The sequence below is a fragment of the Eubalaena glacialis genome, chromosome 7, assembly GCF_028564815.1.
Source record: "Eubalaena glacialis isolate mEubGla1 chromosome 7, mEubGla1.1.hap2.+ XY, whole genome shotgun sequence".
In the NCBI taxonomy this organism is placed as follows: Eukaryota; Metazoa; Chordata; class Mammalia; order Artiodactyla; family Balaenidae; genus Eubalaena; species Eubalaena glacialis.
In genome coordinates, this window is record NC_083722.1 from 101066821 (window position 1) to 101079671 (window position 12851).

Here is a 12851-nt window from a genome sequence, read left to right on the forward strand (position 1 = left end):
CACTTCAAGAGTTCAAGCAAGGAACAAGAGCCTGAGAGTAAGAAGAAGTGAAAATGAGAAACATTATGAAAGTAGAATCAACAAGATTTGGCCAGGAAATTCTTAGCTACGGCGCTCTAGGGAGAGGAAAGAATTCAGGAAAATGCTTTGGTGTGTTGCTTTGGTAGCTCTGGTGATCATGGACAACTTGTTCTCCTACATTATTTTAAAGGGGGAAAGAAAGATGTGCAGAAGAGTAAGTCAACTCAGGTCACTTTGAACTTAAGGTGCATATAAGACAGAAAATAGAAACCATAACCGCACATCCATCTCCAGCTGGGCTGGAGATGAAGACCTAATACTTTGTAAGAGTATCTGAAGGCAGGGAGTGGATGCTATTACTGAGAAACCCAGAGAAGGTGAGAAAGGGGCCCGGGGCAGAAACCTGAGTGACACCCGCCCCCATTTCAGAGTCAGACCCGAGAAGGACAGAGAGTGAGGACGGTCTGCGCAAGGCAAGCGCACCCAGGACAGGGGCCCACAAGCTGAGAGGGGAGACGGTTTCACATAGAAGCAGCAGGACAATCGGGTCAGCGAGCTTTGGGAAGGCTGAAAATATTACACTGGATTCAGCAATTTCGACGTTATCGGAATCCTTTGCGGGGCGGGTCTCGGTTTCCTCAGAGCAGGGGAAGCCGAAAGGAAACAGGGATCCCAGTCTGGGAGCGCGCGGACTCGACACACAGCCTTCCGACGCCCAGTCAGGCTATTCCGCCCCCGAACGCAAACCCCATCACACACACCCCAGCTGCCCCACAAGTTCCAGGACTTCGGAGACCAGGGGGTGCCTTACCCCCTCAGCTTAGGGCGCGCCCCTGCCCCCGCGCCAGCTAGCTTCCCAACCCTCAGACACACGGACAAACGACCTCGCCTCGAAAACCCTCCCTGGGCTCACAGGAAAAATTCAAGCACTTCATTGTGTGTTCCCAAAGCTTTGTCCATACCTTACAAGGTTTTGTATTATCTGTTGTGCACCTGGCTCAAAACAAAAAGCGAGCCAGACCAAAAAGTCAAGGAACGCTGAGAGTCGAGGGAGGAGACGCCCTCACAGGCAAACTTCTGATAGGGGAGATAAAAACTACGACTCCCATGAGGCTGTGGGGCCTCGGGACCCGACTCCCAGCGTCCTCTGCGAGGTTCAAGAGAGTCTAGGTGGTAGACGCATCGTGTCGGCGCAATACGGCCGCTAAAGCCGTGCAGAACTGGCCCTGCGGGATGGCAGCCTCTGAGGAGGAGCCTGAGGCCTTGACGGAGCAGCTGGACGTTGCGCGCCGCCTGGAAAATTTGCCTGTGAGCGCGTGGCCCCCAGGGACAGAGCCAGAGCCCTTTCAGGTAGGAGGCGAGGCTCGGCCAGCCCAAGAGCTGCGCGCGGCCCCCGAGGGCGTGGCCGGTACCCTTTTCTATGGGGGCGGGGCTAGGCGGTCACGAGCGCTGCGTGCGCAGCCCGGGAGCGGGGCTGGTGCCCTTCCAGGTACAGTGCCGGGGTAAGTGGTAGCTGGGCTCAGTTCTCAATTACCCTACGTGGTGGTGCTTCGATTGTTGTCTCCAAGTTTCTAGACTTTTTTTTTACCCGATCGCACAGCTATCTGCGAGCGGGAAAAGCTCTTAAATAGCTCACAGGTTTCGGTCTTTTCCCATTACTCCTTCGCAATGACCTTTACACGGTCTTTTCTGCCCATAGACTGGCAGTTCCCTGAAGGCAAAACCAGAGGTCTCGTGAGGTCCCTTGGAAAGAGCCGTGAGAACCTGGCTTTTTGTCCTGGTTCTGTCCGGGGCAAATTAGTTGCCTCTCTGGTCTCAAATGTCTTGTTTGTAAGATAAGGCATGGGGCCCATTAACGGATCTTAGCCTAGTGTCATGATTAAAAACTTAGCCTCTGGAGTCACTTAGTTGAGGTTTCCCTCATGCTGTGAGCGCTTTGGCAAATATAAATAGCCTCAGCTAAGCCTTAGAGTCCTCCCGTGTGCAATTAAAATAGTAATACCTCTCTCCGGATTGCTTCGAGAATTACAAGTAAAATACAGTTCCTGGTTTGCTAAAAGAACTCAATAAATGTTAACTACTATTATTACCTCAAAGACCTTTGTGCTCCAACCTTCTCACCCCTTTGACCTTGCCCTGCATGTTGCCTAAAGAACAAGGAATGACAAAAACAAAAAACAAAAACAAGGATGTTGGAGTGGAAAGAGCCCTGGACTTGGAAGTAGGAGAGCTGTGTTCAGGGCTTAGCATCTCAGCCATGTCTCAGAGCCTGAGTTTCTTCATCTGCAAAATGAAAATAATTAAAGTTTTAGTGCCCTTGTCACACCCATTATCAATATCAAACCCAAAATAACCCTTCCTAGGGTTATTTTGAGAATCAAGTAAGAGGACAGATTCAGCAGCAGTTTAAAAAGAGTAGAGCAGGCTATTAATGTTAGAAATGGTTATTTTTCCTCAAACTACATTAGGCAGTTTATCATTAATAACACAGGTGGCTAGCACCATATTAAACACTGATCCCTAAAAGCTTATTGAAGACCAAACATTGCTGAATGCCTGGTCAAAAACACTGACATATGTTTTCTTTCTTCAAAAAATAATTGAGTGCCTATAATGTGCCTGGCACTGTGTTAAGTTAGGCATAGAAGATAAGATGGTGCCAATACAATTCCTGCCCTTGAGCTTACAAGAGCATATGGAAAGCACTATATGGGGGGCAGAGGAAGCCTTGTGATTGATCCTTATACCTATAGTTGATGGGCATAAATGAAAATCAGGAGACTAAGACTCAATCCCACAGTGTTCTAGCTTTCTGGCTGTATGCACAGCTCTAGGTATACTTAGAGTTACAGATAGAAGACAAGATCCCTTCCTTAAGGAGCTTATAGTCTTACCAAGAAGATAAAACATGCTTGAAACATGTAAATAGCAAGCCCAAAAGGGCCTTCAACTACTTTGCTTCCATATATTCATGGAGCACAATACCAGTCTTACAAAAGGTCAAAACAGCTTGCTTGCCCCAAACCCTGCCTTCACAGGCACGTGCACACATAAGAATTAAGGCATGAAAAACTCAAAGTAAAAATAACTTTGTGTCTAGTTTGCCTTTGGGTCCTGTATGAAAAGGCAAAAAGAACATTCAAATGTTCAGATCGGAAACAAGCACATCATAACGTCATCGGGGTCGAAAGACAAGTAGAAAATAAACCGATTGATTTTCTTGAACTAAGAGTTGGATCTAGCCATTTTTCAGGTTTCTGAAACCAGCTTCAAATATCCTTTTTAAGGTCTCAACATGGCCTTGACAAGAATTATCTGGCTCACAGTCTCCTAATAGCTGCTTGGAGCAAAAACAAACTCATGGGGCTAGAGGCCAAGTACAAAGATTCCTGTAGCTGGTGTTTCAAAACAACCAAAAATGGAATGAAGATTTTCACAGCACTTCCTTAAAATTCAGAATTGAGGCCTAGATTTTAAGCCCAGAATATTGTGCAGTGTCATGTTTCAGTTTCTGGGGCTTTGGTACAGAATGTGACTCAGAAAAGTTAGTCTTCCAATCAAAAATTATTAAGAGCTTCAATTAAGCAATCAAGTAATATTTCCTGAGCCACCTGCTCTGTGCCTAGTACTACGGATAGGAACCCAACCCCTATCACCATTCCATACCCCAAACCTCCTGACCATGCCTTTCCTTAAGACATTTGTTAGAAAGGTCAGACCTACACACTTAGTGAGAGCCCAACAGTCTATGCCACTTAGATCCCAAAGTTCATACTATTAATAAGTGCAGGTCTACTTCAGATAAGGGAGAAATTAATTGTAGCCAAGGAGGTACAATATAATTGCACTTTAACATGCTGTCTTCTGTTTACATTTTGGCTTCTTGGGTGACCATAGTTTATAAAAAAAGTCTCAAGTTGTCTGTCACAAAATGTGAAGTCCCCATCCAGTTCTTCAAGGATCTGGTTTCTAGTGCATTTTGCACTGATCATTTTGTATTTATTCTCAACTCTTACATGATCAATTTTGCACTTTGATACATACCAGGAAAAAGTAAAGCTTTTGTTATGACGACTGAAAAAATGATAAAAATCCCATTCTTCATGTCCTCTTTTGTATTTTTCTGAGTGGTTCTTTCTAAATCTCATCATGTGCGTACAGTAGACAATAAGGCAATATTTACTGATGATTGAAAGCAGTCTGTGCTGGGTCAGCTCTCAGTTTCCCCCCATCAAGATGGATAAATAATGGAGGTAGGACTATAATCATATGGTTTTCCAAACATAATTTTGGTTTGAGTATGTTTAAACCTGAGAAGTTTAACTCCAAACCTATTTTTTTCACCACCCTACTAGATAGCCTGCATAATTCATATTGAACACTTACGTGCCAGCCACTAGAGAAAGCTTTTTACGTGGTTTCTCACATTTATTTCCTTCACAGCAACCTGTAAGAGGAATAGAAAGGGAATGTTTAGAGAGCTTAAGTAATGTGCCAGAAATATATGATGTTTTAAATATAAAATCTCGAAATAATATCTAGAAGAATTTAAGAAAGTTACTATTTTAAAAGTACAAAGTGGCCCACACAGAGTATAGTGTTATGTTCATTAAATTTCTTGAGAACCTTCCCCCCCCCCCTCAGATATAGGTAGTGTCCCTGTTTTATAGTTGCTAACCCATAGTTTAGCAAGTCACTCGCTGTAAGGTCACAGTGCTAATAAGATCCTAGTCCTGTATGTGTCTCCTCTAGGACATTCCATGTTCTGCATTAAGACGTTCTCCACTGCTTGCCCAGTGTTCAGGCCACAGTCACAGTTTTCCTGGCTAGCCTCCTTCACACTTTGCTCCATTCTCACTTCCCGGTTGGAGACCTCATAGCTCATTAGCCGTTTATATCTTTGACTAAATTTTCCAGCCATTTCCTGGAACCATTCTCAGCTTCCACCCTGGGTTTATTAGTCAAGACTCATTTGTTTGCAAGAAACGTAAATACGACACAAACTAACTCAGGCAAAGAAGGGAAGGAATTTCCTCATATAACAGCAAAGTCCGAGACTGGTAACTGTAGGCATCTCTGGATCCAGGAACTCTCAAGGTGTCATCAGATATTTCTGTCTACCACCTCCCTGCTTCGCTCCCCTGCTCCCCTTTCCTGTGGTGGGCCACACACTCAGTAGGTCTTATGTGTGTGGTACAACTTGGGAATGCCTGATGGATACTCTGTAGTTTAGCAAACCCAGTGGAAAAAGAACACCTCTTCCCTAATTTTTTCAGCAGGAGTCACAGAATTATATTTCATTGACCTGGCTTATGTCCTGTGCCCATCCATGAACCAAAAATACTGTTGAAAAGAGCAAGCGATGTTCCGATTAGCCAGGTTTAGGCCCCACCCAACTTGAAGCCCCAGCAAACCATTAAGACAAGAGTGAGAAGGGTTCCCCTGGAAAGACTCAGGATGCTTTCGTCAGAAGAAGAATAGATGCTGCATAGATTTAAAAACATGTCCAGGATTTGATCTCTCCTTGGCGTAGGGTAAGCACAAAAACCCCTCAGGGTAACACCCTTTTTGGATCAGTTTGGTCCTGGGCTTTGTACCAGGGAGTAGGGTACAGACTGTGGAAAGAGTGTTACAAATGGGGAGCATTTAAGCTGATGCCAGCTGATTCCTAATTTGTAACACACTTAACATTAGCTTTCTGAAATGCAAAATTTAAGTTTATATGGCATATAAATATTTGAATAAAATGTCAGATTATTTCTGAAAAGAATAATTAACTTTTCAATATGTAGATACCTGAAAAAATAGATAATTACATAATGATATGTTAAATTAGACCACAGTTTTCAAAAGACTATTCTTTAGTATAGCCATTTTTCTAAATCAGGTAAAATATCTTTTTGGTATGGTATTTAACCAACCTTTTTATGAAGGAGAAAGTGGAAACATATAGAGATAAAATGATTTGTGATTATTATTGGTATCAGGGTCAATGATTACATTGATCAAGGGGAAAAAAATATTCTCTTTAAATAGGAAGATTATCCAGAAGTCTCTATTATCCTTTGGACGGTGTTTGCAGCTCATTTGGAATCAGCTACCATTTGTAATCTAAGTCTCTAAAGGATCTGAGAGTGTGCAAAAAGTTTAAATTGCAGAATTTTTAAAAATGTATCACCAGATTCTCCAAAATCTTATTTTAAATGTAAAAATAAAAGTAAAAATAAGCAAATAATAGTATTTTTTCCAAAAAGTATTTATCCATATGCAGATAAGTTCAACAAGGAATAATATGCTCTCCTGGTTAGAAAACTGCAGTAAGTCAGAGTTGATTTTAAAAGTTGTTATCTGCATCAAAAATAAATAAATAAATCACCTTAGAGTTTAGTGATTTCTATAGTACATTAAAATTATATGCACCTTTAAGAACAAATCAAGTGAAGAATTCTTCATGAAAAGTTTAACAAAGTGGTAGTAAAATCTTCATTTTACAAGCACTTCTTAAAATGTCTCAGTAACCATTTCTAAGTTAACTCTTAAAGTCTGGAAGTAGATTCTGTAAAAGACAGCAGTCATTGAATTTGACTGATAGGGCATCTTTTTCTAAGCCATCCTTTATCCTTTTATGACATCTCTGCTAAGCTAAAGCTGTAAGAACCGACACAAACAAGAGAAGCTATTTCTACTCTCCACCCCCAAATCACTTTTTAAGCAGTATTGGCCTTCCCCCACCCTCCCCCCCCCGCAGGTACGCCCACTCACCATCCTTTCACAGAAGGATGTCAATCCTTCCCCCCCAGCTCAGCGGTTTTTTTGTTGTTGTTTTGTTATTTATTTATTTATTTATTTATTTTTGGCTGTGTTGTTTCTTCGTTTCTGTGCGAGGGCTTCCTCCAGTTGTGGCGAGCAGGGACCACTCTTCATCGCGGTGCGTGGGCCTCTCACTGTCGCGGCCTCTCGTTGAGGAGCACAGGCTCCAGACGCGCAGGCTCAGTAGTTGTGGCTCACGGGCCTAGTTGCTCCGCGGCATGTGGGATCTTCCCAGACCTGGGCTTGAACCCGTGTGACCTGCATCGGCAGGCAGACTCTCAACCACTGCGCCACCAGGGAAGCCTCCAGCGTTTTTTAAAGTATAGGGTTTTGCACCTAACTGCATAGCTCCACCAAGGCCTCCACAGGGAGTATAACTACATGCTGCTCAATACTTTTTCTAAAAGTATTGACACAATATTAATGGATAATTGACTGAAAGGCTGTTCAAACGTTCCTCTGGATATGCTAAATTCTATCGACTGGTCTCTTGCAGAACTGCTCTTACTGACTTCATGTGGCAGGATGCCAACAGCCTTTATTGAGGGTCAGATGAATGAAATGAAAAACAGCCCATGAAACTGCGTCCTGGAAAAGAATGGTTTAGACAGACTCATTTGTGAAATTTCTCTCCCATCTCCATAGTGGAAAAAGTCAATGCTTCTGAGCAGTGAGATTATTCCTTACGGACAGTACAAGCCATACATCTAATCATATTTCCCTCTTTGAAGTGGCTGTTCTTGGGCAGAGCCAAATGTCCAGTCTACTTCTGCTGCACACTTAGTGTGTCTAAGCTTTCTCGACTTATTTTTCCCTTCACCTTACTTTCCTTACCTATTGTTCATTTATCTTACCTCTTTGTAAGCCTCATTAAATCCTTTCTGGAACAAAACAAGTATAAATAAATGAATTGTTCTATACATGAAGAAATATGCTGGGCTCATGAGAGATACTTTAATCTTCAGAGTTTGAGAATATGCTTCATTCTGCCAGTGAGGAAATAACCAGAGGTCAGGTTTCACAGAGAGACTTTAGACTTAAGAATTCTTTATCATAACATTTTATAAATGTAACATTTTGAAAATACAGGTACGTTTAAAAGACAGAGAAACTTTTTTGTATTCTCCCTTTTGCACTTTACATGTATACAGTTTCTTTACATGTATACAATATATCTACAATAAATTTCAATATCTATTAATATTATGTAACAATTTTTGGAATTATCTCTGCAAGTTTTTTGCCAAATTTCTGCTTTTAACTTTGTGAAGACTCAAATAGAACTATAAGGTAATAGCATTTTTTAAAAACATGAGAGAATATATAAGAATTTGGATCTTCAAATGGATCTTCAAATTTAAAAATTCTTTTAAAGAATCAATGGAAGACTCTCTCCCAAAGGCCATTTTTCATTGACTTATCATTTATGACTTTCTTATCCCCAAAAAGGATCTGAGGTAACTCACAATAAAAATACATATATGCATTTGTATTATCAGATAAATGTAAGAGATAAAAGCCAAGAAGAAAACACATAACTGCATTCAAAACCTAAATTCGGCACTGATTTTCCTGACATCTGAAGCTAACAGGGAAACAAAATGGATTACAAATTTTTCAATATCTGATAAGAGAAAAATACATAAATTTTTCCACTGCTTAAAAGGAAACCACCAAATTTTAAATCTAAAAATTAACCCTGGTTTTTAAATTGGAGAGAGATGTTTTCAGGCAATATTGTAATATATTGCATTTTGTCTTTTTTGTTTCATTCTGTTTGTTGGAATTAGGAACTGTCTCAGCCAAAAGCTGCTTGAAATACAGGTGAGATATATGACATGCCATGCTCACTTAACAGTGTTTCTGTTTTTTGCAGTATACTCCTGATCATGTAGCCGGGCCTGGAGGAGACACTGATCCCACTCTAATAACCTTTCCCGGATGCGTTTGTCTCAAAACTCCCTGCCTCCCTGGAACTTGCTCCTGTCTCCGTCGTGAGAAGAACTATGATGATAATTTATGCCTCAGACACATAGGATCAGAAGCAAAGTGCACTGAGCCAGTTTTCGAATGCAATGTCCTGTGTCAGTGCAGCGACCACTGCAGGAACAGAGTGGTCCAGCGGGGTCTGCAGTTCCGCCTCCAGGTGTTCAAGACACATCGCAAAGGCTGGGGACTTCGTACCTTGGACTTTATACCAAAAGGACGGTTTGTCTGTGAATATGCTGGCGAGGTTTTAGGATTCTCGGAAGTACAGAGAAGAATTCAGTTACAAACAATACACGATTCGAATTACATTATAGCCGTCAGGGAGCATGTTTATAATGGGCAGGTGATGGAAACATTTGTTGATCCTACCTCTATAGGAAATATTGGAAGATTCCTTAACCATTCTTGTGAGCCAAACCTATTGATGATTCCTGTCCGAATCAACTCGATGGTACCAAAGTTGGCACTTTTTGCAGCCAAAGACATTCTGCCAGAAGAAGAACTCTCTTATGACTATTCAGGAAGATTTCTTAATCTACTGGACAGTGAAGACAAAGAAAGGTTAGATAATGGGAAATTAAGGAAACCTTGTTATTGTGGTGCTGAATCATGTGCTGCGTTCCTGCCTTATGACAGCTCACTGTACTGCCCCTTAGAAAAGCCAAACACGAGTGCGGAAGGAAAAGTATAGCAGAAGCGTGTCTGGCCTCGCAGTGGAGGAGAACGAGGAGGAATCGAGCATGCTTGGCTCAGCCCTTCCTGGGTTCCCCTCTTACAAGCAACTCACCCTCAGGGTCAGTCTCTGCTCTGTGGTAAGGAGCTTGCCCCTCACTGTAGGGGAGCCCAGTGGTTGTAACTTAGGAATGTGGCAGAGACTACAGATTGTCCAGCAACACTCTCTCTCCCCTTCTATCATAGAATTCTCAGTTTTTATCTGGGTACATGACTGCCGAGAATACTCACTTTTCCTAGTGAGATGTGGCTGAGGGACTATGTCACAGCTAGTGGGATATGAGGGAAAACGTTGTGCCCTTCAGTGGAGACATCCTTCCCTTATCCCACTCTTTTTTCTTCTTGGCTGGAATGTATACATGATAACTGGAGCTGGAGCATCCATACCATACCCCAAAATAACCTTGGAAAAGGAAGCCACACATAGCAAATCAGCAAAATTGAAAGGAGTCTGGGGGCTGTATACTGTCCAGCACCCTACCAGTCCTGACCTGACACCTCTGGACTTTTCAGTGAGAAACTGTGTCTTCGTCATTTATGCCACTGCTATTTTGAACTTTCTAGTTCTAGCACCAACCCTAATCAGTGATCCAAAGAAACCCTGATGGCTGAATACCTAAGCATTGCTTTCCAGTCAATTTTATCAGTAATAAGGCTGGTATTTTCATTTCTGTCTGACTCCTGCATTTTATTTCTCATTTGTTTCTAAACATATCAAGGAAAAGGGCATGATTAATTATCACCTGCTAAAAACCTTAATGATTATCGCCAATAGTGAAAAACATAACCGTGAGAATGACTTCCATGTGTATAACCAAAAGTCATAAAAGGAAACAAATTGTAAAATTTTTGCTATATACCTGCTGTACTTCAAGGCTTGTGAAGTTATGCTTCAAAACTTCAAACAGCCTCACTTCATGTATTAACAACATGAAAATAACCCTGTCAACACCACCAAAGGCGACGGGAGTTTTATAATTCCATTTAAACTTCTGGAGAGGCAAACATTTCTAACTTCCTTCCTTAAAGCAAGAGTGTTGCAAAAACAAAGCTACTATGGAAGTTTATTAGACTTTTTGAAAGCTAAAATAATTACTTGGGCCCTATAATTTCTTTTTCTAGTACATTTAGACCCTACCACCAGGAGACGCTGTGCTTTCAAAGTTATATCGTAGGGACCCATGTTATATATTAACACTCTACTCCTGTATGATATCATAAGTAGGATAGTTGTACATTTTAAGTGAATGAAATGTATGGTATGTGAATTATATCTCAATAAAACTGTTAAAATAATAACTATGTTAGGGTTTGCGTATTCACATAACATTATCAGGAATGGTTCCATGTGAATAGATGATACTAGAGTACACATAAAATGCCCCAAACTACAAATGTGCAGTGTCTAAAACAGAATGAATTTTTCCTCCAAACTCATTATTTCTCCCTGCCAACCTTCCTCTATAACTGATTTCTCTGAAGCAGTCCTGCTTTTTGTAAGGCAGCTTGTATCTCTCATTTTACAATGGCCTTTCTCCTCCTCACAAGGGCTTCTAGTAACTGAGCTACTTAAGAGGCAATAAGGAAATGGTCAGAAGGAACATGAGTGGCTCACTGTTTGATGCTCCAGATACCCTTTCCTTCTCCCTTCTGCTCCGTAGCTACTGAATGTCACCGTCTGTGTATCAGAAATACTCCAGTGAGGACACGAGCAGCATCCTCCATCTTGATGTCTCTTCCAAAGACAGAACTCACTGAATATAGACCCCTGGAGTTTTTTGTACTCACACACAAGTTTATTCTTAAATAGCAATGTCGCCTGGAAATCAGATTCCTAAAGTAAGAGTTGAAGACTCTTCCAAGTCTTTTCTAGGTACTGAGTGAACTGCATTTACTTAATTGCCATGTTCCTAAGAAAGTTGACATTCTTTTGAGAGCAAACATTAAAAGATATACTTCTGCTTGACTATTATCCTAATATAAAAAACATATACATTTTTTACAATTATAAATTAGTATAAAATTAGAATTTTAAAAGGTGTTATGTGTCTTCATGGAATTAAAACATAAAAATGGCTCTGAAGTCAATTTCCACTGAATTCACTAAGAATGTGGAAAGGTGTACCTTGGAAACTGTTTTGGCCCAAGAATAATAAAGATCATACTTGGAGGACAAAACTTTTCAAATCTTCGTTTTTAAATTTCAAATTAATATTCACAAAATATCAGTGGCTGACAGATTTTGTTCTTGGCTAAATGGAAAATTTTGCCTTAACTGAAATGAATATTCAGAGATTATTTTTCTCCCTCCCTGTTTTCAATACTAAGCCCCAATACTGCCTAACTCTGAAGCATAAGGCAGGAGTGGATTAAGTACATCAACAGGAGACTAATTTGCATAGAACAGAGGATTTTATCTTAAACTCAGGAAGATCTCATTTAAAAAGGGGGAAAAAAATCTCCCAAAGTTGTTTTCATTCCCTTGAGTGTTCAAATAATGTTCTCTTTGTGTAACATATTCCTTATTACATATTCCTCTCCAGTGTGTTAGTGTTCAGCAAGTTACTGAACCTCTCTGACTCTGAATTCCCTTTTCTAGATACTGCATTTTTGGGAGAATCAAATAAGTTAACACTTGTAAAGCGTTTAAACAATGATGCAGCACTAAGATAGCTATAACCAAAAAGACAACTACAAGTGTTGACAAGGATGTGGAGAAATTAGAACCTTCGTATATTGCTGGTAGAGTTGTAAAATTGCACAACTACTTTGTAAAGCCATTTGGTTAGTTCCTTAAAATGTTATACATAGAGTAACCACATGTCCCAGTAACTCCATTCCTAGGTAACAGACCCAAGAGAAACGAAAACATGTCCCACCAAAAACTGTATGCAACCTTTATAGTGGCATTATTGGTAATAGGCAAAAAGTAGACACAACCCAAATGTCCACTGACTGATGAATGAATAAACAAAATGTGGTATCCATATCACAGAATATTATTCAACCAGGAAAAGGAATGAAGTGCTGACACATGCCACAACATAGATAAACCTTGAAAATACTATGTTAAATGAAAGAAGCCAGACGCAAACAGCCACAAATTGTATGATCCTATTTATATGAAATGTCCAGAATAAGCAACTCTGTAGACACATAAAGTAGATTAATGGTTGCCAGGGGCTGGTGGAGAGGGAGGTATAGGACGTGATTGCTAATGGGTTCAGAGTTTCTTTTAGGGTGAATATACTAAAAACCACTTTCAAGTGATGACTATCATGTTATGTGATTTATATCTC

At 40.7% G+C, this 12851-nt stretch overlaps 1 protein-coding gene and 1 long non-coding RNA gene across 4 annotated transcripts in view; one reads left to right on the forward strand and one right to left on the reverse strand.

The window, feature by feature from the left end:
• LOC133094813 (uncharacterized) overlaps nt 1–1077 on the reverse strand; it is a 399443-nt gene extending 398366 nt beyond the window's left edge. For all 3 annotated transcript variants that reach the window (XR_009701509.1, XR_009701507.1, XR_009701508.1), the window contains exon 1: nt 984–1077. This is a non-coding gene — a long non-coding RNA (uncharacterized LOC133094813). The remainder of the gene's footprint in view (nt 1–983) is intronic.
• Nucleotides 1078–1184: 107 nt separating this feature from the next.
• On the forward strand, nt 1185–10809 carry LOC133094814 (histone-lysine N-methyltransferase SETMAR). Its single transcript, XM_061195550.1, has 2 exons — nt 1185–1371; nt 8708–10809. Exons 1-2 carry the CDS (start codon nt 1255–1257, stop codon nt 9509–9511), a joined length of 921 nt encoding a protein of 306 aa, XP_061051533.1. The 5' UTR covers nt 1185–1254; the 3' UTR covers nt 9512–10809.
• The last annotated feature ends 2042 nt before the right edge of the window (nt 10810–12851 follow it).

Coding starts and splice junctions, on each gene's coding strand:
- LOC133094814 (XM_061195550.1), top strand. CDS start 1,255: ATGGCAGCCTCTGAGGAGGAGCCTGAGGCCTTGACGGAGCAGCTGGAC. Junction 1,372..8,707: donor CAGAGCCAGAGCCCTTTCAG/GTAGGAGGCGAG, acceptor TGTTTTTTGCAG/TATACTCCTGATCATGTAGC.